The sequence below is a fragment of the Pimephales promelas genome, chromosome 5, assembly GCF_988280905.1.
Source record: "Pimephales promelas chromosome 5, fPimPro1.hap1.1, whole genome shotgun sequence".
Taxonomy (NCBI): Eukaryota; Metazoa; Chordata; class Actinopteri; order Cypriniformes; family Leuciscidae; genus Pimephales; species Pimephales promelas.
Window position 1 is genome coordinate 35791294 of NC_142773.1, and position 23505 is coordinate 35814798.

Sequence of the window (23505 nt, forward strand, 5' to 3'; positions counted from 1 at the left end):
GGCAAAGATCTCTTTGCATGTGAATGTTTAGTGAAGCAGATCTGTTTGCTTGGAAGGAGTGGCAAGCTAGATTAGATATGAGCTCATAATGCGATTGCTAATTAATCCAGGCTCTCATAACCTATTTACATATCACAAATAATGTATGCAATTAAAATGGTCATTATACTTAATTGTATTACTGATTATTGTTCTTACCTCACTACATCTTCAATGGGCTGAAGGCAGTCCTTACTGTTAGCCTGCATTCTACTGCCCACTTCTCCCGAGTGTCATAACTCAGCCAGCTGTCGTCTTGCCAGTGAATGTAAATCAAAGAAAAGCTTGCATGTACTGAACGGGGCCTAATGATGCGGGACAGTGACCCATTCCTGGAAATTTCTTTCTCAGCTGACGTAAAAGAGCATGTCTTGTTTACGGAAATACACCAACCCATGACTGATATTCTGTCCTGGAAAATGTAATTAACCATCTCTAAATCAAAAGACATTTGTTTTACTGTCATTAAGCCATGGCCTGTGTGAAAATGACCTAAGCAAAATTAGCCTAATTGTAGATCACTGGTTTATTAATGAATAATAATAACAGGGAACTTGCCAAGTGCTGTTTCTGGATGGACCTTGGCTATATCTATTTATTTATGTAAGTGATGTTGGTAGCCGCTACCTTTCTTTTTATTTATATTGTTTCAAGGAAGGAAGTAACATACAAAAATATAAAATAATGAACTCTTTAATTAGTTAATTTTCTCGATTGCTAACACACGATTCATGAAACAATTCACATGTTTCTCACAACTCTCAGAACTACACACCAACTTCTACACATGAATTGTCACGTCAAATGTTCAAAGACATTCTCTTTTGTCAGAATCAAACTTTGGCCTCAGATGAAACACAAAACCTACAAATAGGCTACACAGATTACATTCCTGCCTAGAGAACACTATTACAAAAATCTCTTATTGGGAATCGGGAATATTTGCAGCTCAGCAGTGTTTGCTGTACAGTATACAACATGAAAGCGTGGAGATGGCCTTGCAATAAACTTTAGGAAAAATTAATTTTCATTACACTACTGTAAGTAGTAGTATAGATGAAAAGCACCAGAAAAAAGTTCAAATACCAAAAACCTGAATATGAACTTTTTATGCAACACACAATAGCCTACATTATATTGTCAATTAGGCTACAGCACAGTGAAAAATAAATACATTTGGCATCTTCTGCACCTTCAGCCAAACTTCATAACTGTAGAGTTTCTTGATCTTCTGACATTATGGTCCTATTTATTATCTTTAGATTCTGATATGTGTGTTATCATGTTGACTCATGGATAAATATTATGTGTTTGTGCTTTATGAATGATGACACAACATTAATTAAACATGTTTAAAATTAGGGCATTTAAATCATTAAGACAATTGAAATATGTGGTTTTCCACAGGCGAAATGTGTTAAACATTTTGAGAAATGTGTTTTGAGAACTGAATAAAAAACGGTTATTTCATCAATTGCCATTTTCTGTCCTTTTTTCCATTTTAGTTTTACTGAAATTGTGACTTCAGAAATTATCATTTGAATAATCGTTTAGCAATGGTTTAGGTTTTTGTAGACGCTCCAGTCCATGAGATGATTTACTGCCTATGAGCTGAATGCACAAAAGAAAGACGACGAAATGAAAACCAACGCCGTTTCATTGGTGGAGCGCTTGCTTGTAGGCGGACCCGCTGCTTACGTTTAGGAAGCGCAATCGTTGATTGGATATTTGTTTAAATGCCTCTGCTTTGATTGGTCAGTAGGTCGCCAAAATCGACCAATCATTGTAGAGCGGAACTATTCGAAAATCGTGCGTGAGCAGCAGCCGGCAGCAACATACGGTATATGAACAACAGCTGCTGGTGGTGCCTTGCTGTTTTTAACAGCTCATAAGGAAGGTGAGTTAGTCCTCTCTGTAGTAAGTAAAATAATAACAAGGCATTAACATGTATTTTTACGCTAGATTTGTCATTTCAGTTGAGATTAATGTTTGTTGCATGTATATTCTTTAATGTAGGTTAGGAAATAAAATGTATGACCCAAGCTAAAAGTTATAAGATACTCGATCACATGCTTTTAGCGGTTCTTCTGTTCTTTCAAGGTAAAATGTTGGGACACATTGATCCCGCTGAGCTTCAGTGCACCGTGGCCGTGGAGCGCTTGAATCCTGCAGGGCAAGCCATCAAACGGCAGCTCATGCGCAAAGCCACCGTCACATTAGGGCGCAACGAGTTTCAGGAGATGGTCCTGCGGGTCCACGATGGCAAAACTCCTCAGAACTTCATGCTGCGCGATTTCCAGCTCTTTACGCGCTTCGCAAAGGATGGTAAATGCACCGTTAAATTCGTCCCGGAGAGCACACAGGTTCTAGTCTCTGATTGTCCACCGGATCGATTGAAGGTGTTCCTCAAGACCCTCAGCATCAAACATCAAGCATCCCTAAGCAACAAGCCTGTGAGTGGTAGGGCTAAACTACGAGCCGGCCTTCCTAGAGCCTTTGAGACCGTCAGTCCTCTCCAGCTGAAAGATGTACAGAAAGCAAACGAGCTGAGAAGTAAAGTGAACGCCCCTATTCAACCCAAAGGTCCTTCAGAGAGACCCGTCAATAAGGTCTTTGGTGAAAGGAAACAGCAAGTGAAAAGACCCAGACCTGATTGTGACACTAGTCCGGTATGTTCATCCTTTTGTTAGGCTTGTGCTCCCTTTAATACAATGCACATTTGTCTTAAGCACAGCTATTTTTAGTTACTTTTTGTTAGTTTTAAATTTAACGCACCATTTCTTAACTAAATGAAGGAGGTAGTTGAAAAGAAAATGTCATTTTCTCTTGAAAAGGAGGGTTTTGTCCTTTAACAATGCATTCAAACTATTAAAATAAATTTGCCAATACACTTCAGTTAAAGGATATGTTCACTTTTTTTAAAAAAAAATTTGCTGATAATTTACTCACCCCCATGTCATCCAAGATGTCCGCGTCTTTCTTTCTTCAGTCGAAAAGAAATTAAGTTTTTTGATAAAAACATTCCAGGATTTTTGCATATAATGGACTTCAATGGGAACCAAACGGTTCAAGGTCCAAATGAGAGTTTCAGTGCAGTTTCAAATGGCTTTAAACGACACCAGACGATGAATAAGGGTCTTATCTAACGAAACGATCGGTCATTTAACAAATAAATTAAAAAAGTTGAAGTCTTATAAGCACAAATGCTCGCCTTGCTCTGTTCTGTGATGAGCGTTCATGACTCTCCTGTTCAAACTCGTTCATCGAAATGAACAAATCTCTTTTCGAGTCATTACTCGAAGGGTCCTAGATAAGACCCTTATTCATCGTCTGGTGTCGTTTAAAGCCCTTTGAAGCTGCACTGAAACTCTCATTTTGACCTTGAACAGTTTGGTTGCCAATGAAGTCCATTATATGGAGAAAATCCTGTAATGTTTTCATCAAAAACCTTAATTTCTTTACGACTGAAGAAAGAATGACGTGGACATCTTGGATGACATGGGGGTGAGTAAATTATCAGCAAAAGTTGTTTTTTTAAAAGTGAACTACTCCTTTAATGGATATTCATTTGTTAAACTTTATATTCATTACGTTTATTGTTGTAAACTATTTTTGTAACCACAATCATGCAATTTCAATCATTTCTCCCATTTTCATTTTTATGAATTGATGGTATATTTCTGAGATTCAACATTGTTTACAAAGTTGAGCATTTACTTACTATTTGTTGACATAATGCTTGCTTTCAATGCTATCATGTGTTTCGCAGGATTATGGACTTATTTATCTCTTTTAGGTTAAGGCGCTTCACCCCAATAAGAAGCCTGTGTTGGTTCTGCCCGTGGCACAAAAGCTAAGCAAAGAACAAACTGCAGTTCTCAATGCAGTCTTGAGTGGCAAGAATGTGTTTTTCACAGGCAGTGCAGGTAATGAACTTATGAATATAGTTATGTATTTAATTATTTTGTTACTTCTTATAGCCACCGATGAATATAATCTGTTCATGGCTTTATTTTAGGTACAGGGAAGTCCTTCTTGCTCAAAAGGATTGTAGGCTCTCTGCCTCCAAAAAGCACATATGCAACCGCGAGCACTGGCGTCGCAGCCTGTCACATCGGAGGGACCACACTTCACAATTTTGCAGGTTACAAAATTTCAAGTTCAAATGATTTCACTTGTCTCTGAAAAGTGAATGCAAACATGCATTCATCAGGAAATCTCCTCATATATAATTGATGATGGCAAAGGTTTTACGAAATGGCAGTATCCCTTCACCCCAAATCAAATAGTAATCATAGGTGACAGATTTATTTCAGTATGTACACAACATAGGGTCACTTTTCTGAAGTGTCATATGATCAACACATTTCTCAAGTCTGGAAACCGAGTTGTGCTGTTGTGAGTCCTTTTTGTCACTCTTGTTATCAGGTATTGGGTCTGGCTCTGCTCCACTTGAACAGTGTCTTGAGCTCGCTCAGCGTCCTGGGGTTCTGCAGCACTGGACCTCCTGCAAACACCTCATTATTGATGAGATCTCAATGGTGGAGGCTCAGTTCTTTGACAAACTCGAAGCCATAGCCAGGTGAACCACACTGAGAGAACTTATGACAAAAATAAACATAACTCTGTTATTGATACCGGTTTATCTCATCGCACTTAATTTTCCACATGGATAAATTAAATTTCATTTTTTCTTTATCAATTAATGTGGTGATAAGGGTTGTTTTGCTGTTGTTAATGGTTTAGTAATTTCATTTAATGTGATTGGTTGCATCTGAATTTGTCACTATGGATTTTCTTCTAATGAACGCCAGATAGCAAACTAATTTTTGAATGTGATTTGGATCAGAAATTTGAACTATCAATTCTCCCAGTCCTACTCTTGTATATTTAAAAATTCTCATCTGTTCTGAAGGAAAGGAACAACACTAAATATTGCAATATTAGGTCAGAGTTGCCTCATCTGTGTATTATTATTTTTTTAGGTCCATCAGAAGATCAACTGAGCCATTTGGAGGGATTCAGCTGATTGTGTGCGGAGACTTTCTTCAACTTCCTCCTGTTTCAAAAGGAAAGGACAAAGCTAACTTTTGTTTCCAGGTACTACCCTCGTTTAGGCATAGTTGCATCTGACTTGGCATTAAAGGGTTCGTTCACCCCAAAATGAGAATTCTGGAGTCATTTACTCCTCTTCATGACAATCCAAACTGATAAGACTTTCATTCATCTTCAAAACGCAAATGAAGATATTTTTAATGAAACCTCAGAGGTTTCTATCCCACGGTTTAAAGTCTCTTAACTTTGATGCTTCAAAAGATTCGTAACTTAAAGGTGCTATATGTAGCTTTTCTTCGAAAATAAATCCTTTTTTTATTGCCTGTGTGTAGGGATTGTAATCACACATTACAATGATCCACTTGTCGGTTTTGCTATTATCTCTGAAGGCCAGTTTTTCTATTTCTGTGTGAAGTCTCAGGGTCGGATTTTCTGTAAAATCCATTGGATGTGACGTGCATGCGCGCTCCCGAGACTCTCTCCTTTTATATACAGTCTGTGCGACGGCACTGAAGCTGACAACATGGAGCCTGATAACACCAAAAAACGACCAGCACAACACTGACTCCAACACAAACTCCACATAAATATAAAAAACAAAACAAAAATCTATCTGGTGAAGCTCATCAGGCCAAACGTGAATCAGATCGACTTAGGACGAAAACACGGATCAACGTCAGGAGAGCGTTTGAATTATAGAGAGACCTCCGCTATTCTTTTTGTGATAAATTGTGATAAGCTTTCAGATATGCTGAAATAATGGTAAACTGCAATGAAATAGCAAAATAAACTACAACATACATGAGACATGAAATGAATACAAAAGACTGTTCCGGTACAACAAAAAGTAGGTGCTTTAGGATGTAACTGATCTACTGTCTAACATCACTCATCCCACTATTATCATATTGTTTATAATACACATTCCCAGACACGTTCAGTGCAGTAATGTTACTTCCTAAGTTCTTACTGTTACACTGAAATTGTTCAGTCTAGTTCACTAACCGTTTTTCGTTATTATACATTCACCTATGTTGACATTGCTGATTGTGAAAGATACACATAGTTAGTAAAATGCCTTACGCTAGATAACACCACCAATGTAACGTTATCATGTACGATGTGTGACACTTTCTCCGGTGTATTGAAAGTCTCAGTGTGGCCGTGTACCATGAGTTCTCGCTCTTGTGTTCGAGCACACGAAAGAGCATGAGCGCTCTTGTAAAAATTTGTTGCAATCTGAAACATCACCAATAGAGGCTGCTAAAAAATACATATAGCACCTTTAACATGACTATAATTAGATTTTTAAGATTGCACATTTTTAAGCTGTGTTGTAGCTTCAGCTGCAAGGTCTCTGTGAATAAAGCAGATTTATGTGTATGTACAGCTGGCCAATGAGAGGTCTGTAGTCTGGATCTGGATAAGTGTTTGAACTGGTTTTGAGTGACACACCTGGGGTTACTCGAGGATCTGGTGAGCGCATTTAAAGAGCGCTATTTGTTTGAAAGCGTGTGTGGAAAGTCACAAATATGAAATAATCCACACCATTACTAGTGAATGAGACCCAGTGTTTGAAGATGGATGAAAAAGTGAGTAAATCATGGCAATTTTCATTTGTGGATAATCTATCAGTGGTGGAGGAAGTACTGAATCTCAGTACTTAAGTAAAAGTACAAATACCCAGATAAATATTTACTTTAGTAAAAGTAGAAGTAACACAATGACAACCATACTTAAGTAAAAAGTACTTTATTTTAAATGTACTTTAAGTATTAAAAGTAAAAGTACTTGCATTTATTATCTGAATGTCTATTTTCTAATGATTAATAAAACATTTAATTCTAACTCATTCAACCTAATAGCTTACTCCTATAATGATGTTCAATAATGATGGAAAAAATGTCACCATTTCTGAAACAAGCTTGCAATTAGGCAATATACACATCATGCTTATCCTTACTATATGTTAGTAACTATGTTTGGCAGTAAACGAGATTAATTTATGGTGTAATTCTGAACCTCTTGGCTTGCCATAATCCTAACCAAACCCAAACATATATTACACACGGTGTGTTTCCTATGCACGTAAAAACAAATTTTCGCGTATGAGTTGCACGATAAACACACTGCGTGTGAGACGCATTTAGTGTGACCGGGTTGATGTACTGTATCTATGGCAACCAAACGTCACTGGTGAGACAAACGTGCAACGCACGGACGGTCAGATTACGTTTTGGCAGGGGAAAAACTGATCAGAAAATGTAACAGAAGTTGTAGAAATGTAGTGGAGTAGAAAGTATAATAATTGCTGCAAAATGTAACGAAGTAAAAGTAAAAAGTAGGCACTATTTATTGTACTTAAGTAAAGTAAAGATACGTGAAAAATGTACTTAAGTAAAGTAACGAAGTATTTGTACTTCGTTACATTCCACCACTGTAATCTATAGAGTACATTGTAAAGTCTTGAAATTTGTTTCTATGTGTAGAACTGTTCTGGATATCCACTGTGCGAGTTTCTAAGAATAAGATACGAAACATTTATTTTGCTTTCAGTCGAGAAGCTGGCGGAAGTGTATCCACATGAACATGGAGCTGATGGAGGTGCGCAGACAAACGGACAAGGCCTTCATTTCTCTCCTCCAGGCTGTGAGAGTGGGCAGGTACTGATATCTCACCAATGCAGTGACTCACTGGCTCCGGGTGTTTTTGGGATGTAATCCCTGTGGTTCATGGTCAGTTTTTTCCATGACCGTAAGTGGATCTCGTAGGTGTGAATAATTTTATTTTTTTTATACGTCTTGTTGTGAGCAACTCTCACGCTTCATCTTGTGATCAGTGAAGTTGTGAATTGACTGAGTTCGTCAGCATGTTGATCCTATTGTAACGGTGGCTCTCCATGCTGTAGAGTCACAGAGGAAGTTACCACACAGCTGCTGAGAAGTGCCAATCACTGCATCGAGAGGGATGGTATCCTAGCAACCAGGCTGTGCACACACAAGGATGATGTGGAGCTCACCAATGAGAATAAACTCAAACAGTTACCAGGTTGGTCACACTGAAACCTAATTTTAAACAGGAGATGTGTGAAATGTGACGTGGTTTGCTGGTCGCATCAAGTGGTGGCTGGCTGTTCTGGTATCGCTGTTAATTGTGACATGAATAGGTGGGAATGGATCACTGAAATAGTTTCTAGAAATCCACCATCTGATTCATGAGTGACATAAGGCACTAGAAACCATGTAGTTTTTGTTTCTAATCTACACAAACTGTCAGTTGAGTGAGATACGGTCTTACACATTTCTAAGTCTCTTAAGTGTTTACTTGCAGGGGCAATGAGAGTATTCGAAGCTTTGGATAGTGACCCTATGCTGGTTCAGACAATTGACGCCCAGAGTCCAGTGAGCCGGCTGTTACAGCTCAAAGTAGGCGCTCAGGTTGGTGTTATGTCCTTCTGGCTAACATGTGCTCTTGATTTTTAAATGTCAAATATTTGCAAGGACCTTTTTTTATTTGTTCAGGTCATGCTTACTAAAAACCTGGATGTCCAGAGGGGTCTAGTGAATGGAGCCAGAGGAGTAGTGGTTGACTTTCAGCCGGGGAATCAAGGTATGGCTGACTGCGAAACAGTGACCCACACTTCCAAATGCATTGTATTTTACTTTCTCTGTCACAAGTGTTTTTTATGAAAATTGCATCATAAAAAAAACAATACTGCTATCAGCAAATAAATGGTTCTATCTCACAAATAATATCTATTGTATTTCAACCCTATGAGAGGGAGAAATTAACAGTTATGTTTTGTAAGAAAGGATTGAATTTAATTTTTTAGGACCATTTGAGATTGATTTGTGACATCATGCTGTTTCGACATAATTACCTGTTAAATGTAATTACTGGTGATTCACTTAAAAAAACTTTTGTTGATAATTTACTCACCCCCATGTTATCCAAGATGTCCGTGTCTTTCTTTCTTCAGTCGAAAAGAAATTAAGGTTTTTTCTCCATATAATGGACTTCAATGGGAACCAAACGGTTCAAGGTCCAAAAGACCGTTTCAGTGCAAACTGTTCAAACGCTTTAAACGAGTCCAGACGATGAATAAGGGTCTTATCAAGCAAATCGATCACTCTTTAAAAAAAAAAAGTTTAAGTTTTATAAGCTCAAATGCTCACCTTGCTCTGTTCTGTGATGCGCGTTTGTGACTCTCCTGTTCGAACTCGTTCATCAAAATGAACAAATCTTTTCTCGTGTCATTTGGTTCATTCAACGAGCGAAATGAATGAATTGACTCGGAAAAGATTTGTTCATTTTGATGAACAAGTTCGAACAGGAAAGTCACAAACTTTTTTTTTTTTTAGTAAGATTTAATATATTTTAATTCCTCATTCCTGTGATAAAATTAGAGATGTCAATTTAAAACTGTTCATATTTTAATTCCGAGATGTTCTTGACTGGCTTTGAGATTTACCCAAATATCATTCATTAATTGTTGTACGTGGCTGGTTCTAGAACACAAACATATTTTAGAGGATTTGAACGCATGCAGTGAGATGTTGTGACATCGCTCTCCCACAGGTCTCCCTCGGGTGCGATTCCTCTGCGGGGCTGTCGAGGTAATGAAGAGAGAGCGTTGGATGTTTAAAGCGTCCGGGGGGCTGTACCTGAGCCGACAGCAGCTGCCACTCAAACTGGCCTGGGCCATTTCAATCCACAAGAGTCAGGTGAGCTCTACTATGAAGCCCCATCAAGACTCATTATGCATAGTGAGTCAAACCAGCATCAGCTGAATGCATAGAATGAAATCTAATATTACAAGATTGTTCCGTTGATCTCCTTCTGTTCTGGGCCCTAGAGGAAATGATCATGCGATGTTCATTGAAAGTCCCATTAAAATAAAATGACTTGGCTTTGGAACTGTGTTTCTGTGCATCTGTGAACAGATGCTCAGGACTATGGATCTGGCTTCTGTATTGACTCATTAACTAGTCACCATGTTTACCCATCATTTCTGACCTTTTCTGTGCCTTCTGCACTGATGAACTGTCAAAGTTGTTGCAAACATTGTCAGAGAGTAATTAAGCTCATTGGGTGTCTGGCAAATGTTTCAGAAACGTTGCATGTGGCACGTCCCAATGCTCGGTGGGGGAACTGGGGAAAATGGCATATTAAATCAATTCCTCACTATAAACACGTGGGCCAGTCTTATCGGTGTAATTAGTTCAAAAAGAGTTTACAGAACTGGAAGACTCTACAATACATTTCAGACACTTCTGGCTTTTTAATTTTTAAAACAGTCCAATTGCAAAGCAAGTTGCAACACACAGACTCGGGCTACGTTCAAATTCGGTAATTTGTGTATCTGATTAAATTCTGATCTAGAATTATTGACTTCACATTGTGTATCGCAACTGTTTAGATGGCTTTAACGTGGCTCAACCAATCAGAATCAAGGATGGGAACTATCTGTAGGCTGTTGTATGTATTTTATAAGTTAACTATGTTCTGCTATTAGTAAATTATGCCTAGATTGTTAAAGTAAATTGCTGGTGTCTCTTTGTATGGTGTGTTTAGGGTATGACTTTGGATTGTGTGGAGATCTCTTTGGCACGTGTGTTTGAGAGCGGGCAGGCTTATGTTGCTCTGTCACGGGCTCGGAGTCTGGAAGGCCTGCGTGTGATGGACTTTGATCCTCGAGTGGTGCAGGCCAACCAGGACGTGCTGCTCTTCTACAAGAGACTGAGGAAAGAGAGACTCCTCATGCAGGTTAGTCCACTTTGGACAATCTCTCTGTTCCTCAGACAATTGCCCTTTTCTGTGTTCTTTCTAGACCTGTGTGATTTTAAAAGATTGAATCTAAATTATCTTAGATTGTCTTATAAAAGGCAGCAGGAAGCTCAAATTTACTGGATGATCATTTCAGAACTCAAATTGACCAATTTTAGTTTTCAACAAGTTTATTGTTAGGTCTCTGATTCAACTTTTTTTTTTTCTTCCTCCAGTCTTCGATGAATGATTTTGTAGGACAGAGCGATAAGGAGAATTACCCTTGGTGAGGAAGTGACCGGAAGCTGTAGTTTTTATATGCACTGTGTGCATGGATTCATCAGGAACATTGAGTTAGTGTTTTTCTTGTTTGATAAATTATGCTGCTTTCAGCTGAATATTTATTTTTATAATTACTGTCTAAACCCTGTTTTATTTTGATCATGTTTTTCTTTTAATAAAATTGTTTTTTTAATATATGAATTGGGTTATGAAAGTCTCATGTTTACATGCTTTTCATCAGAGCAAATTGTCATCAGTGCCTAAGCAGGGTTTTGCTTGTGGCAATGGTTGTAAAAAAAAAAAAAAATTTATTAGGGGTGTAACGATACCATCATGTCACGATTCGATACGTATCACAATACTGAACTTACAATACAATATTATTACGCAATAATAATGACTTGGTGCTTATATGTCAAGGACAATGGTGACACCAGAAAAAAAATATTCATGATTCTGAAGCTGAAAATACAGCATTATTTTAGATGAATATGCTTGCATTCTTTCACTGGCTAGATATATCAGACATTTGGCATTATTGGGACCCACAAATATTCCCACATTGCATTATTATATATTATAATCAAAATTATATTAAGGTAGTACTTAAACTAAAACTCAGAAAACTTGATTTTTTTTTTTTTCTCACACAGTCATTTTTATTTTGGGGGATACATATTGTCACTATCCACGATATGTATTGTTGCATTTTTGTATTGCGATATATTGTGGCACGATATATTGTTACACCCCTAGTTTTTATATGTATGATTTGATTTGGTAATTTTAATTGAATATTCTTTCTCTAGTGCTGTGTAACGGTTTACATTACAGGGGAAAGAGTACGAATTTTATTTTAAAAGGGACAATGCACATTAATTAACATGAGCACCTGCACTGTATGTCTAAAAGCAGCACATTTACACAAGTCTCATTTTCATTTGTAGTCCCTGGCAGGTTGATGGTACATAAGTACATAAAACAAAGATTCATTGAAAACCCATTCCAGCAAACATGGCCATAAACAGAGCATATTAACATAAATACAAATACCAACTAAATCATTTAAACCAGGAACATGCTGAATCCAAGATTTTATAGAATCTAAAATTATTAAATGCTTCTGCCACCCTACATGAATCATTAGTCATATTTCCCCTCTATATTTATATGTATTTTGTTATATTACATTACAGTTAATTACTTTAAATTCAGCCATATTTCTTGTTTCCCCTAGCTTCAAAAAATTAGCTTTCACCTTTCTAAGCTCCTTTACAGGCTTATTTCTTAATGTGGTAAATAAACGCCAGTCATTTTCCACCCTAGACCTGAGAGCTAATTTAAGACCACAGATATTTCCCCCTCATACTTTTAATCTCATTAAATCTGTTTAAAAGCAGGTAAAAATGAGTTTCAGTTTGATGCTTGGTCGTGTTTCTCCTGTGGAAATCCTGAGGCTTTTGTAGAAACTTATTTGATAAACTACTCATTATCTATGGAAAAATGTGCAATAAATAATCCAGTTGCTAGATAAAATGAAAAACCTACTTTCATGGGCTGTACTTGCTTACACGATGTTTATTAAATTTAATACAAGTTCATTCGATTTTTTTTTTTTAAAAAGTCTGATTTTAACTGGCAGAGAGAGGGGAAACTAGCCAACAATGCAATGTCTACTGCCACCTTGTGGGACTATATGTAATTACAATACGATATACACGTGGAAAGCAGAATATACACGTTACTTTTTTGTTTTTCTGGTCCGGTGTAAACCAAAGAACCAACTAACATGTAAAGAAAACACGAGTACATGAAGTCTACACACATTTATTCACATACAATTACAAGTTTTGAGATTTGTTTATGCTTGTTCAGTACTTTTACACACATCTACAGCTCCGATACTCAACTGGAACGAAATGAGTGTCTCAGTGGAGCTTCATTTAACCGAACTGAAGAGCTTTTGTGCAACCTGGAAGGCAAAGATAATATTAAAATATTACAGCAATGTTTTTAAGAACACTGTTTGAGCCCCTAGTAAGGGCTGAGAGTGACTTACGCAGTGGTCCCGTGCATGTAGAAAGTCAAACAGCTCCTCTGTGCAGTCCTCTTCAGTGTGTGACCGTGAGCTAACTCGAGTTTGACAAGCTTCTAGTCTTTCTTGTGCATGTATGCAATGTGCCGTCTTCTCACATTTTTGTCTTATTGTTTCTAGGGGGTCCTGCAGGGGATTTAGTAGGGTTTAATGCTTTGCTATACTAACTTAGAAGTTTCTGAAAAAAAATTTATGGTTAACCACCATCATTAACATAACATCATCACAACTCAAACTTGGTTTGAACACAACTGTATGTTAAATGTTCTGTGTTGTTGTACTCTTAAAAATTGCTATGCTTATGTTATTAAAGCATCACCAGTTAGCATTTGCTGAATTTATATCTAGAAGTAAAATTTTCACTACTAATATTTGAATTGAGATAACCTTATCTTTTTAAGTTAAATGTATGAATTAACTTACTCAATTTCCAAGGTAGGTGCAATTAAAAACTAAGTACAAAATTGAAATTTGCCACCAGTTCTGCTTACTTAAACTTAATTTCTTTACTTAATTTGGTTAATTTTGGCTTAATTTGGATGTTGCTTATTACCTCAGATTAATTATTCAGGTTAACTGTGTGTGTGTGTGTGTGTGTGTGTGTGTTTAAATATATATATATATATATATATATATATATATATATATATACTTTTTAAGATGAAGAGGAATTAATTTAATATGAATCCAATTTATGTAATCCTGTAGTACATACCACCATCTCTTCTTCCTCCTCATCTTCCTCCTCATCAGCACCATCATCTTCCGCATCTTCCTCCTCTGTATGTTTTTCTTCCTTTACATAAAAATGAGGGACAAGAGCCACAAAAATACTGTGATACTTAAAATAACAATAATTATATATATACACGTGTGTATGTATGTATATGTAACGTTATGTATATATTTGCAATGTAAGCGTCATAAATGAAACACATTCTAATACTATATTAAACGTGGTTTTATAGGCCTGGGTTGAAATATCAGAACTGCTTTCTTAAATTTATGTCAGGACTGTTGATATGTGAGAATCAACTTGCCTACAATGACGTGAAAGTTGCATAATTTCACAAATGCACTTTCTTCAAACTACAGTAATACTATAAAAGTAGTGGCCGTACCTCCTCTGGCTCGTCAGGCTGTCCATCTTTGATCGATTCCGTTTCAAAAACCATACTTGTATGTTTTGAATACACACTTAAACACAATGAAGTAGCAACGGTCAACTCAACTGGTTAACGTAAAGTATGAGCTCAGCTGTGTGTAAATATCATAGGGATGCGAGTTTACGAATCCTACTATGGTAAAGGCTTGGCTTCATCCTTCGCAATAGTAGGGGCTCATGAAAGAAATTTCTGGAACGTTCAAATGTTATAAGCAGTTTATCCATTATATTTTGTAATATATTTCTTAATAAATGAATAAAAATAAAAACAAAATGTTTTTACTTTATATATTCACAAGTAATTACTTTTATGCGCGAAAATCACAAAACCAAGCTAGGAACCAATGAGGACAAAAGCGACGGACGCTTTTGATGATACACAAACATGGCAGCGTACGTATGCACGAGATTTTGTATAAATACATTCAAAGTCTCGATTACGTTTATTCCACGACGGTATCGAGTTAAAACAAAATGGGTGAGTAATGAGTTTGCTGTGGTTTTAAAATAAAAGAACAATGTGGCAAATGGATATCTTAAGATGTTCCCGTCGTCTTCTATATTCCATTAGGCAGCGACAAGGCCCAAGTTTCCATCTACTGAACTTGCTCTGCAAAACTTTGACTCAACGTACAGTTTACAGTTTAAGGACCTGTGGCCCTCTATTCGAGTCGCCATGCTGTGTGAACAAAAGTATGGGGCACTGATGAACAGTTTTTCTTCAGAACCTCACATAATCACAGATTTAGAAGCTCAAGGTTGTAAAGATTTCGTCAGTATTGGCTGTTCGAGTAATGATGAGGTACATCAACATTCACAGGAGGATTCCACAACCTCACACATAGATTCAACAGAGCTTGAACCTGATGCTCTTCAACACAATATAAGTCCTGATATCAAATGTCTTGTTTTTCCACAAGGAGACATATCTAGATTTAAGCCCGCAAGGTAAGAATTACAACAAAAAATCAGCTACTCCATCTTGTCCAAAGTTATTAATATATCTGTCTTTTTAACTTAGACCTGACAGCAGTGGTATATTGGGATATTACCTTCTGGATGCTGCTTCGGTGCTGCCTGTACTAGCGCTGGACGTCCAGCCTGGACACACAGTGCTGGATCTGTGTGCAGCTCCTGGAGGGAAGACCCTTGCTCTCCTACAGGCACATTCAGTCGGTATGTTAATGAATTTTGCCAAAGCTTTCTAATGAAAGAGAATGTAGGTCTTTATATGTGATATAATACTATACCTGTTCTCTCCCCCCCCCCCATTTCAGATTATCTATGGGCGAATGATTTATCAGTTTCCCGCACCACACGATTACGCAAGACTCTTCAGAGCTACGTGCCTAAAGAGTTTTTGGATGAAGACAAAATCCACATCACATCCACTGATGGTTGGCAGTTAGGCCTGACAGAGGAGAACCGCTTTGACAGAGTTAGTATACTGGGGAAGTTATGAACTTCTATTCGTCAAATAATCCTTAAAAATAATTCTCAGTATTCCGGTTTTCACAAAAATATTAAGTAGCACAACTGTTTTCAACATTGGTGATAATAATCAGAAATGTTTCTTGGACAGCAATGTTTCTTGATTTCTGAAGGATCATGTGACACTGAAGACTGGAGTAATGGAATAATCACAGGAATAAATTACATCTTACAATAGAAAACAGTTATTTTAAATTGTAAAAATATTTCACAATATTATGTTTTTACTGTATTTTTTATCAAATAAATGCAGTCTTGGTGAGTGTAGACTTATTTTGTAAACAAATCCTTGCCGATCCCAAGCTTTTCAGAACACCGTTGTACTTAAACTACAACATATGTATGCATGACTTATCGAAATATCTAACATCTGCTTCCTATACCTGTGTTGTTCTGCTTAAAGTATGCATCTCTGCCAAGAATATGGCAACAGCACAAACAGTGTTCCAGGCATATATGGGCATTGTGCCTTCATTGTATCTTCTTTTCATCTTCCATCCTCTCACAGGTGCTTGTAGATGTTCCCTGCACCACAGACAGACACTCTGCAATGGTGGAGGAGAACAATTTATTTAAGAGGTCCAGGACCAAAGAGAGACAGAAACTTCCACTCTTGCAAACACGGCTTCTTGTGTAAGTAATTTTTCTAAATGTGCAAACAATAGGATAGAAATTGATATTTTTTTTAACAATATACACTACTGTTTAAAATTTTGTGGTCTGTAATTTTTTTTCTTTCTTTTGTGAAAGAAATGTATGCTTTAATTCAGCAAGGACACATCAACTTGATAAAAAGTGAAGTAAAGATTTAGATTGGCATATTAGAATGATTTTAAAGGATTATGTGACACTAAAGACTGGAGTAATGATGCTGAAAATGTAGCTTTACCATCACAGGAATAAATTATATAAAATAAAATTATATTATTTTAATTTGTCATATTTCACAATATGATTTTTTCTGTATTTTAATCAAATAAATGCAGCAGGCTTGATGAGTATAATAAACTTCATTTAAAACATTAAAAATAGTAATGTTTCCAAACTTTTGACTAATATATGTATATATATATTTATATATATATGAAGAGTTCAGATGCAAAAGCCTCTAAGTGCCATTTGAAATCAAGCTTGTATATTTAAGTTCAGTGATTTCACTTAAATGGCAATGATAATTACCTATTAATTGTTTTTTAAGTGAAATTACTGAACTTAAATATACAAGTTTGATAAAAATCATCATTAAACAAGAAAATTTCAAATGGCATTTAGAGGCTTTTGCATCTGAACTCTTCATATATATATATATATATATATATATATATATATATATGTATACATACATACACTTTTTTTTTTTGGCTAATAATATATTTGGATGTTGCATAAAGACTATTAATTGGATATTTCTTTCCCCGTCCAGAGCTGGGATCCAGGCCGCTCGCCGAGGTGGACACATAGTGTACTCTACATGTTCCCTGTCCCAGCTGCAGAATGAGTGTGTGGTGCAACAGGCCATAAGTCTCGCTGAGGAGGAGCTGGGAATCACAGTACAGGTTCAGGACCTCAGATGGTTCGCTCAACGTTTTTCTGACACTTTCCACTTTGCGCCTCACTTAAGTGTTGGGGAGCTGGTTTTGCCACACCTGTGTGCCAACTTTGGACCTATTTATATGTGTAAATTACAACGAATAAACTAGCCGGACATTCAGATATTAGTGCAAATGACAGTGTCACACCACTATTGCTGCAATAGGGCACCCTAGTCACCAGACATGGAACTTTCTCTGAATATAACTTAAAAAAAATTATAATTATTATATAAGGCTTTAATGTAACCCCACCTGGTAATATGTTACTGTTGTAAAGACAATAGTGAGAATCATGTAATTTATTATGTTATCGGTTTTTTTAAGTTAAATATGATATAATAATAGTTTTGTTTCCATTTTCACTTGGGAAGGTTTAAATCTGTCAAACAGATGAAGGTTTACAAATAAATAGCAGTGCAGTATCTATGCAGAGTAAAATTGAAAATGTATCCTCTGAGTACAACAGGGAAAAAGGAGAACCTATTGTTCCTGCAATGATGACAAATCAACTAAAAACAAATAATTGAAATTAAGAATAGAGAAATGGTTTTGAAAACTGAGAATCCTGTTCATTTGTAATTCACGTGTTCCCAAGTTTGGCCAGTAGGGGGCGTCGACGAACCGTTATAAAACTGAACTGACAATATGCTTGTCTGCATGATTCAAAGAAGAAACAGTACTGTGTCTTTCTGTCATGCAGATTGCCAAAACATGCTGGTCTTCATTTTACAGTTATCTTAAATGTATTTATTTATGTTAATGAAGTACTTTATTTGCCTATAAGGGTTCAGAGAAAATCCCTAAAACAACTGTGTGTGTGTTTGTATATATACATGTATATATTCCATTGCCCCGTCCCCCCATATTTCTTTACTTTCCAGCAAGTAATTCAGAGGAGTTTAAAGATAATGAAATGTTCACAGGTCTGTTATACGGATGAGTAGTTCACATGTATCAAGTCTTAGCTAAACTTTTTTAATTTTCGGGAATAATTAAGATGATATATCTAGTCACAATTGCTTTCAGGTTTTACATAATTTCTGAATACTTTCAATTTTTATGTAGCATCTCAATTAATATGAGGCCTATACCTGAGTTTTGGGGTCCAATTCCCTCCATGAACTAATTGCTTATTAGTATGCATATTACTACTGGCTGTTAATTATAAAGCACATCTTAATGCCTTATTCTGCATGACTTCCCTTAATCCTATCCAATACCTAAATTTAACAACTACCTTACTATTAATAAGCAGTAATTAGGAGTTGGATGCAAAAGTCGTAGTTAGTTAATAGTTAGAATTAGACCCTAATCTAAAGTGTGACCTTAATTTTCTTTAAAACAGTTTCCCATATCAGGACTCGTCACAAACAATTTACATGTGTATTATATACAGACAACAATGGGTATTTTGATTGAGTGTTCAGTACTAGTGTTTGTAACATTGATTTGAGGGATAAAGAATGTCTGTGGGCAAGGACAGGGCTCTTATGAATGCTGCATGGGCTGATGTGTCTGCAGCACTTCTACACCTAATGTCAGCTCTTCCGAGTGTGTGTGTGTGTCGTTTAGATTTGGCATCAGAGGAGTGTTTTGTTTTCTGGTAGCGTAGAAAAGGTTCAATTTTCCCCCAGTTGTCCATGAACCTTGCGTCTATTCTGGGCAATGTAGCATGAAAAGGTGTGCGCATTTTAGGAAGAGGGGCTGACGAGAGCCATCGACTCCCCGCTATCATTAAGCTGCTCGGAAACTGTTCCATCGGTGCCAGAGTCGAGATTGGCCGAGCAGTCGTTTACTCGCCGGCTTCTCGTTGAACATTAAGGACGCAAGAGGATACTAAAATGGGATGCTTTCCCCTCGTTTTCCCCTTCGCCTTTTATTCCACAGATGAGTGCAGATAATTTTCTGTGCGATTGTGAGTGATTACTGTATTACCGCGGTAATATAGGGTTATTTGGGAATGCAAAGAGAATTAATGACACATAAAAACTATTTTTGCATTGACTGCTTCTCTCGGCCGGGATATTTCTCCATGCCTGCATCTTGTGATTACCTAAACGTATTGTAAATATGTGTTTCCTATGGGCTTTTACATAAATTTACATTTTTTAACACTCAGGAGACAGAGGGACCATTAGGGACGAGTTCTTTTCATCTATACGTTTTATTCATTATTGACTTTGACACTGCTGAGGATGCTGGCATCTGATCGTTTGGCGAGCACCTTGCCAATGATGTAAATCGGGTGTAGATCTTTGTAATGACAGAAACATGTCGGGAATATCGTCCGGACGCCGAGGCCTTATAATGACGGAATCTCAGATGTCCTTAGGTGGGTGGAAATCATAACGGCTTCCCATGGAAAAGGCAAACACGAGTGTTTTGTGGGGGGAAAAAAACAACTTATGATTCAATCACACAGCTTCTTGGCAAAACTTTTGTGAAGTTTGCTTCAAAACCCGCAGGGCCCCTTCAGAAGCTTCTTGCTTATCCTTTTGACTTCATTTGTGTGTGAGATTAGTGCACTGATTAATTACTGATGCAAAACAGTTAAGCAGAACCAAAAATGTTCACCAAAAATGAAAATTCTGTCGCCATTTACTCACCCTCCAGTATAACCTTCTTTCTTAGGCGGAACAATGGGATTCAGTGTTGTTTTTGGACTTGGTCACAAACATTGTTCAAAAAAATGTTGTGCTCCAAAGAAGAAAGTTAGTCATTCCCAGGTTTTTAACAGAGCAAATAATGACACAGTGAACTAACCCATTAAAATGATATGCGTTCTCTCTGGATCAGTAAATTCATCCAATGACATAACTTAACCTCTGTCACCTCAAAACTCACGGATATTATGTTTATATTTTTAAAGATTAGTCTATATATTTCTGAGCTCAATTGTTTACATGTAAACTGGCCCCAGTCCTCCTCACACCTTATGTAAGATGTTTTGGATATCGGTAGATCTCTGTACTCCATGTTTGTCCTAATGTCCACAAGCTGTTAACACCGTATTCACATAAATGTAACGGCTGACCGTAGGCGCTTCAGTGATAAGGTATCTGATTGTAGGTGTTGTGAAGCTCTGGCCTAAGGCGTTACTGCTCGGATATCTGTGGTGTGAGTCGCATATCTTAAGAGGCCAGCATGGGCCTCGGCCTCAGCACTCACTGTGGATAAAGGGTGGACTGGCCTCAGGGAATTTTCATAGGGGCCAGATGTCAAAGCCAAATATTTTTGAGCCTTAATTATACTAACAAATATTTAACATTTTAAAATATAATCCTTTGAACCAGTCTGATTTCATAGTGAGAATTTTAAAATGTACCACCAAAATTTTTTTTTTAATCAGTGAAACTATTTCCTTTAAGACACATAAAGGTCTAATAAGTGTCTATTAATTACAGAATGCAGCAGACATTAGTTTGCATTATGGTTTTATCAGATCGAAAATCAGGTAAAAAGGTAATATTGGTATATATACAGTAATATTGTGGAAAAAAAATCACATTTCACATCACAACTGTTCTATTTTAGATTTTGAATTATATAATTTATTCATGTGCTGCAGTTTTTATTATTATCCGTTTTGAAAGTGGTTGTACTGCTTAATTTTTTTTAAACTGTGGTTCACTGTTCAAATTAGCTATGTTGTAAAAAAAGAAGAAAGAAATGAATGCATTTGAGCAAGGATGCATTCAACTGATCAAAAGAGACAATTATGATTTATAGTGTTACAAAAGATTTCAAATAAATGCTGTTCATTGCTGTTCACTTTCCATTCATCAAATGATCCTGTAAATATATATATATCATGGTTTCCACAAAAAATATTTAAACAATTGATTATAGTAAGACTTGAGCGCCTACTGATAATGTGCTGTAAATTTTCCATTACATGAATAAATGTAAAATATATTTTAATAGAACGTTTTTAATCAAATAGCCTAAATGAACCCTTAGAGACTTCAGAGTTTCGAAAACATTAAAAATCTTGGTAACGCTTTATTTTCATTTATTTCAATGTGTCCTTGTGACACGGCATAATTACATGCAACTAACCCTAAACCAAACCCTAGCCTAGTTAATTACTATTACTCAGTACATGTTGTTTAGCCCACACTGTAACAGGAACACGTTAAAATAAAGTGTAACCAAAAGCGTAGGTTTTTTTTGGTCCAGTCCACTGTCCATCTCTGGGTGGATCCGTCATTACTGATGCGACGCAGCATTCAGATAATAACAGCTCAACATTCTGCTGAAGCAGCGTCCACGAACCATCCCATGATGCTTAGCGTGAATTACCACACCATACATCTTCCCGCTTAATCTACCATTAAGAAAATAAATCCTCGCAGGCAACGGCCGTTTCAATACTTTTTTTTGCCGGGGATTGTCTGCTTCCCTTAAGTCTCGCACAGTAGCGAAGTGTCTCGCCTAACTCTCAAGTGTCCGGTGGAGACTTAATCCATATGACTGTGTCCTGCATAAAGAGCGCTGAGCTTCCCTCCGCATGCCCACAATGCCACTCTCCCCGTCTGAAAGGTATGTGTAGTGTGGCATTGATGTGTAATTACGTGTGACTGAAACAGCGCTTTGGTGACAGGCTCTGGAGAGCTGCGGTTGGCTTGGGTGAGCTCTCCCCAGAAAAGAGGGGTTTTCTTTGCCCTTAAGAGGATTAAGTGGGGTTGTGATAACAGAGGGATAAAAAGGGGAGCATTGAATCAGAAAAGGGAGCTGGGACCAAAGAGGGCGACCTCTCGCAAGCGAGTTCAAACACCTGTTGTCATCGTCTTGTTGTCATCAGCGCTTTCTCAGCTCGGTTGCTACTTTTTCGCTCTCCCTTAAAGTAACCATGAAATAAAAAGAATGTAATTTCTTCTTTTTTTAAAATGGACCATTGCAATATTTATTATAAATGATTTCTCCGTGCATCATACTGCCCTCGTGAACTTTAACAAAAATGATGTATGTGATGTATCTTCTCTTTTCTGATGACGTGTTTACTGGCGCGAGGGCGGTACAACCGGTCACTTCAGATGACAGCAATAGAAAATCATGCTCTTTCTGGTTGGTGATTTCACTCAGATATAGGCTATATAACGTTACACGTCATAATAAGGAAGAAACGACTAGGCTATTGCAACTTCAATTTCGTGCCTACTTTATTTAACACTATCATTTAAATACTTTGGTTCTCACTATTAATTAGCCTTCTACGAATTTTGCCTCAATAAACTCCTAATGACTGCTTATTAGTTATAACATTGTGAAAAAAAAATATGATCAATAAGTTATGACAACATATGTGTTATACAAGGTTAAACTAATTTTGAATCCGTTAAATGTAATTTAGGTTGAAATGACTTAAACGTCCAAGTTGAGTGTACTTCAATTTAAGGCAGCAGCTTTTTAAATAATTAAGTTTAGGTGTTGGGGAGAATTAAGGGATGTAGAATATTATGGTTCTGGAGAATAAGGCATTAATATGTTTTATAAGTAGCAGGCTCTACAAATAAACAGCCAATATAATGTGCATGCTCATAAGCGACTTTAATAGTGAGAATTGGACATACCTAAACTCTAAAGTGTTGCCAATATTTTATTTAAGATTTTAGGACGCTTTCATTTAAGTTTAGGTTTAACATAATAGCTGGCATGTTTAGTTTTTCCGGCTAATTTCTGAGTGAGCCGTATTGGTTTCCAGGAGTTCTTTGATGTGTATCTGAACAATGTGCTGTTAGAGAGATTTACCTCAGCTGACAGCTTGGAGAGTATGTGGCAAAATTGCAGTGCCAGCGGGCTAAAAGAATGCTGGGAACAGGATTAGGATCATATTCTGGCAGTGCCTGTCACTTCCTCAATGGGCTGGGGTTCCTTATGGTGGCAGCTTTCATTCTCCATGCAGCTAAAACCAAAAAGGAGAGCATGAGGGGGAAAAAAGTTCTGATTGAATGGTACACTGTGATTTTTGTGCTAGGCATTCTCGAAGTACATTTTGTGCTTGTGCGTGTCTGTGAAAG

The 23505-nt window shown here is 37.0% G+C and overlaps 3 protein-coding genes across 3 annotated transcripts; 2 read left to right on the top strand and 1 right to left on the bottom strand.

Annotated features, from left to right (window-relative positions):
* The first annotated feature begins 1779 nt into the window (after nucleotides 1–1779).
* On the top strand, nucleotides 1780–11339 carry pif1 (PIF1 5'-to-3' DNA helicase homolog (S. cerevisiae)). Its single transcript, XM_039677745.2, has 13 exons — nucleotides 1780–1936; nucleotides 2140–2708; nucleotides 3836–3965; nucleotides 4058–4183; nucleotides 4468–4621; nucleotides 5025–5139; nucleotides 7651–7757; nucleotides 8003–8142; nucleotides 8425–8531; nucleotides 8616–8703; nucleotides 9673–9818; nucleotides 10669–10860; nucleotides 11097–11339. Exons 2-13 carry the CDS (start codon nucleotides 2145–2147, stop codon nucleotides 11148–11150), a joined length of 1923 nt encoding a protein of 640 aa, XP_039533679.2. The 5' UTR covers nucleotides 1780–1936; nucleotides 2140–2144; the 3' UTR covers nucleotides 11151–11339.
* Nucleotides 11340–12939: 1600 nt separating this feature from the next.
* Nucleotides 12940–14526, bottom strand: LOC120483052 (cytochrome b-c1 complex subunit 6, mitochondrial). Its single transcript, XM_039677908.2, has 4 exons — nucleotides 14359–14526; nucleotides 13953–14033; nucleotides 13202–13363; nucleotides 12940–13114 (listed from the first exon to the last, which is right to left on the bottom strand). Exons 1-4 carry the CDS (start codon nucleotides 14410–14412, stop codon nucleotides 13082–13084), a joined length of 330 nt encoding a protein of 109 aa, XP_039533842.2. The 5' UTR covers nucleotides 14413–14526; the 3' UTR covers nucleotides 12940–13081.
* A 222-nt stretch (nucleotides 14527–14748) lies between these two features.
* On the top strand, nucleotides 14749–18295 carry nsun4 (NOP2/Sun RNA methyltransferase 4). Its single transcript, XM_039677907.2, has 6 exons — nucleotides 14749–14880; nucleotides 14974–15350; nucleotides 15424–15578; nucleotides 15680–15840; nucleotides 16402–16526; nucleotides 17317–18295. The coding sequence occupies exons 1-6, from the start codon at nucleotides 14788–14790 to the stop codon at nucleotides 17591–17593; spliced, it is 1188 nt and encodes a 395-aa protein (XP_039533841.2). The 5' UTR covers nucleotides 14749–14787; the 3' UTR covers nucleotides 17594–18295.
* Nucleotides 18296–23505: the final 5210 nt, after the last annotated feature.

Bases quoted from the DNA above. Each gene is read 5' to 3' on its own strand.
- LOC120483052 (XM_039677908.2), bottom strand. From the start codon at position 14,412: ATGGTTTTTGAAACGGAATCGATCAAAGATGGACAGCCTGACGAGCCA. The intron at 14,034-14,358 runs GTACGGCCACTA...TTTTATGTAAAG, and splicing joins AGCCTGACGAGCCAGAGGAG to GAAGAAAAACATACAGAGGA. The intron at 13,364-13,952 runs GTATGTACTACA...AATCCCCTGCAG, and splicing joins AGGAGGAAGAAGAGATGGTG to GACCCCCTAGAAACAATAAG.
- pif1 (XM_039677745.2), top strand. From the start codon at position 2,145: ATGTTGGGACACATTGATCCCGCTGAGCTTCAGTGCACCGTGGCCGTG. The intron at 7,758-8,002 runs GTACTGATATCT...TCCATGCTGTAG, and splicing joins CAGGCTGTGAGAGTGGGCAG to AGTCACAGAGGAAGTTACCA. The intron at 8,532-8,615 runs GTTGGTGTTATG...TTATTTGTTCAG, and splicing joins AGCTCAAAGTAGGCGCTCAG to GTCATGCTTACTAAAAACCT.
- nsun4 (XM_039677907.2), top strand. From the start codon at position 14,788: ATGGCAGCGTACGTATGCACGAGATTTTGTATAAATACATTCAAAGTC. The intron at 15,579-15,679 runs GTATGTTAATGA...CCCCCATTTCAG, and splicing joins CCTACAGGCACATTCAGTCG to ATTATCTATGGGCGAATGAT. The intron at 15,841-16,401 runs GTTAGTATACTG...ATCCTCTCACAG, and splicing joins AGGAGAACCGCTTTGACAGA to GTGCTTGTAGATGTTCCCTG.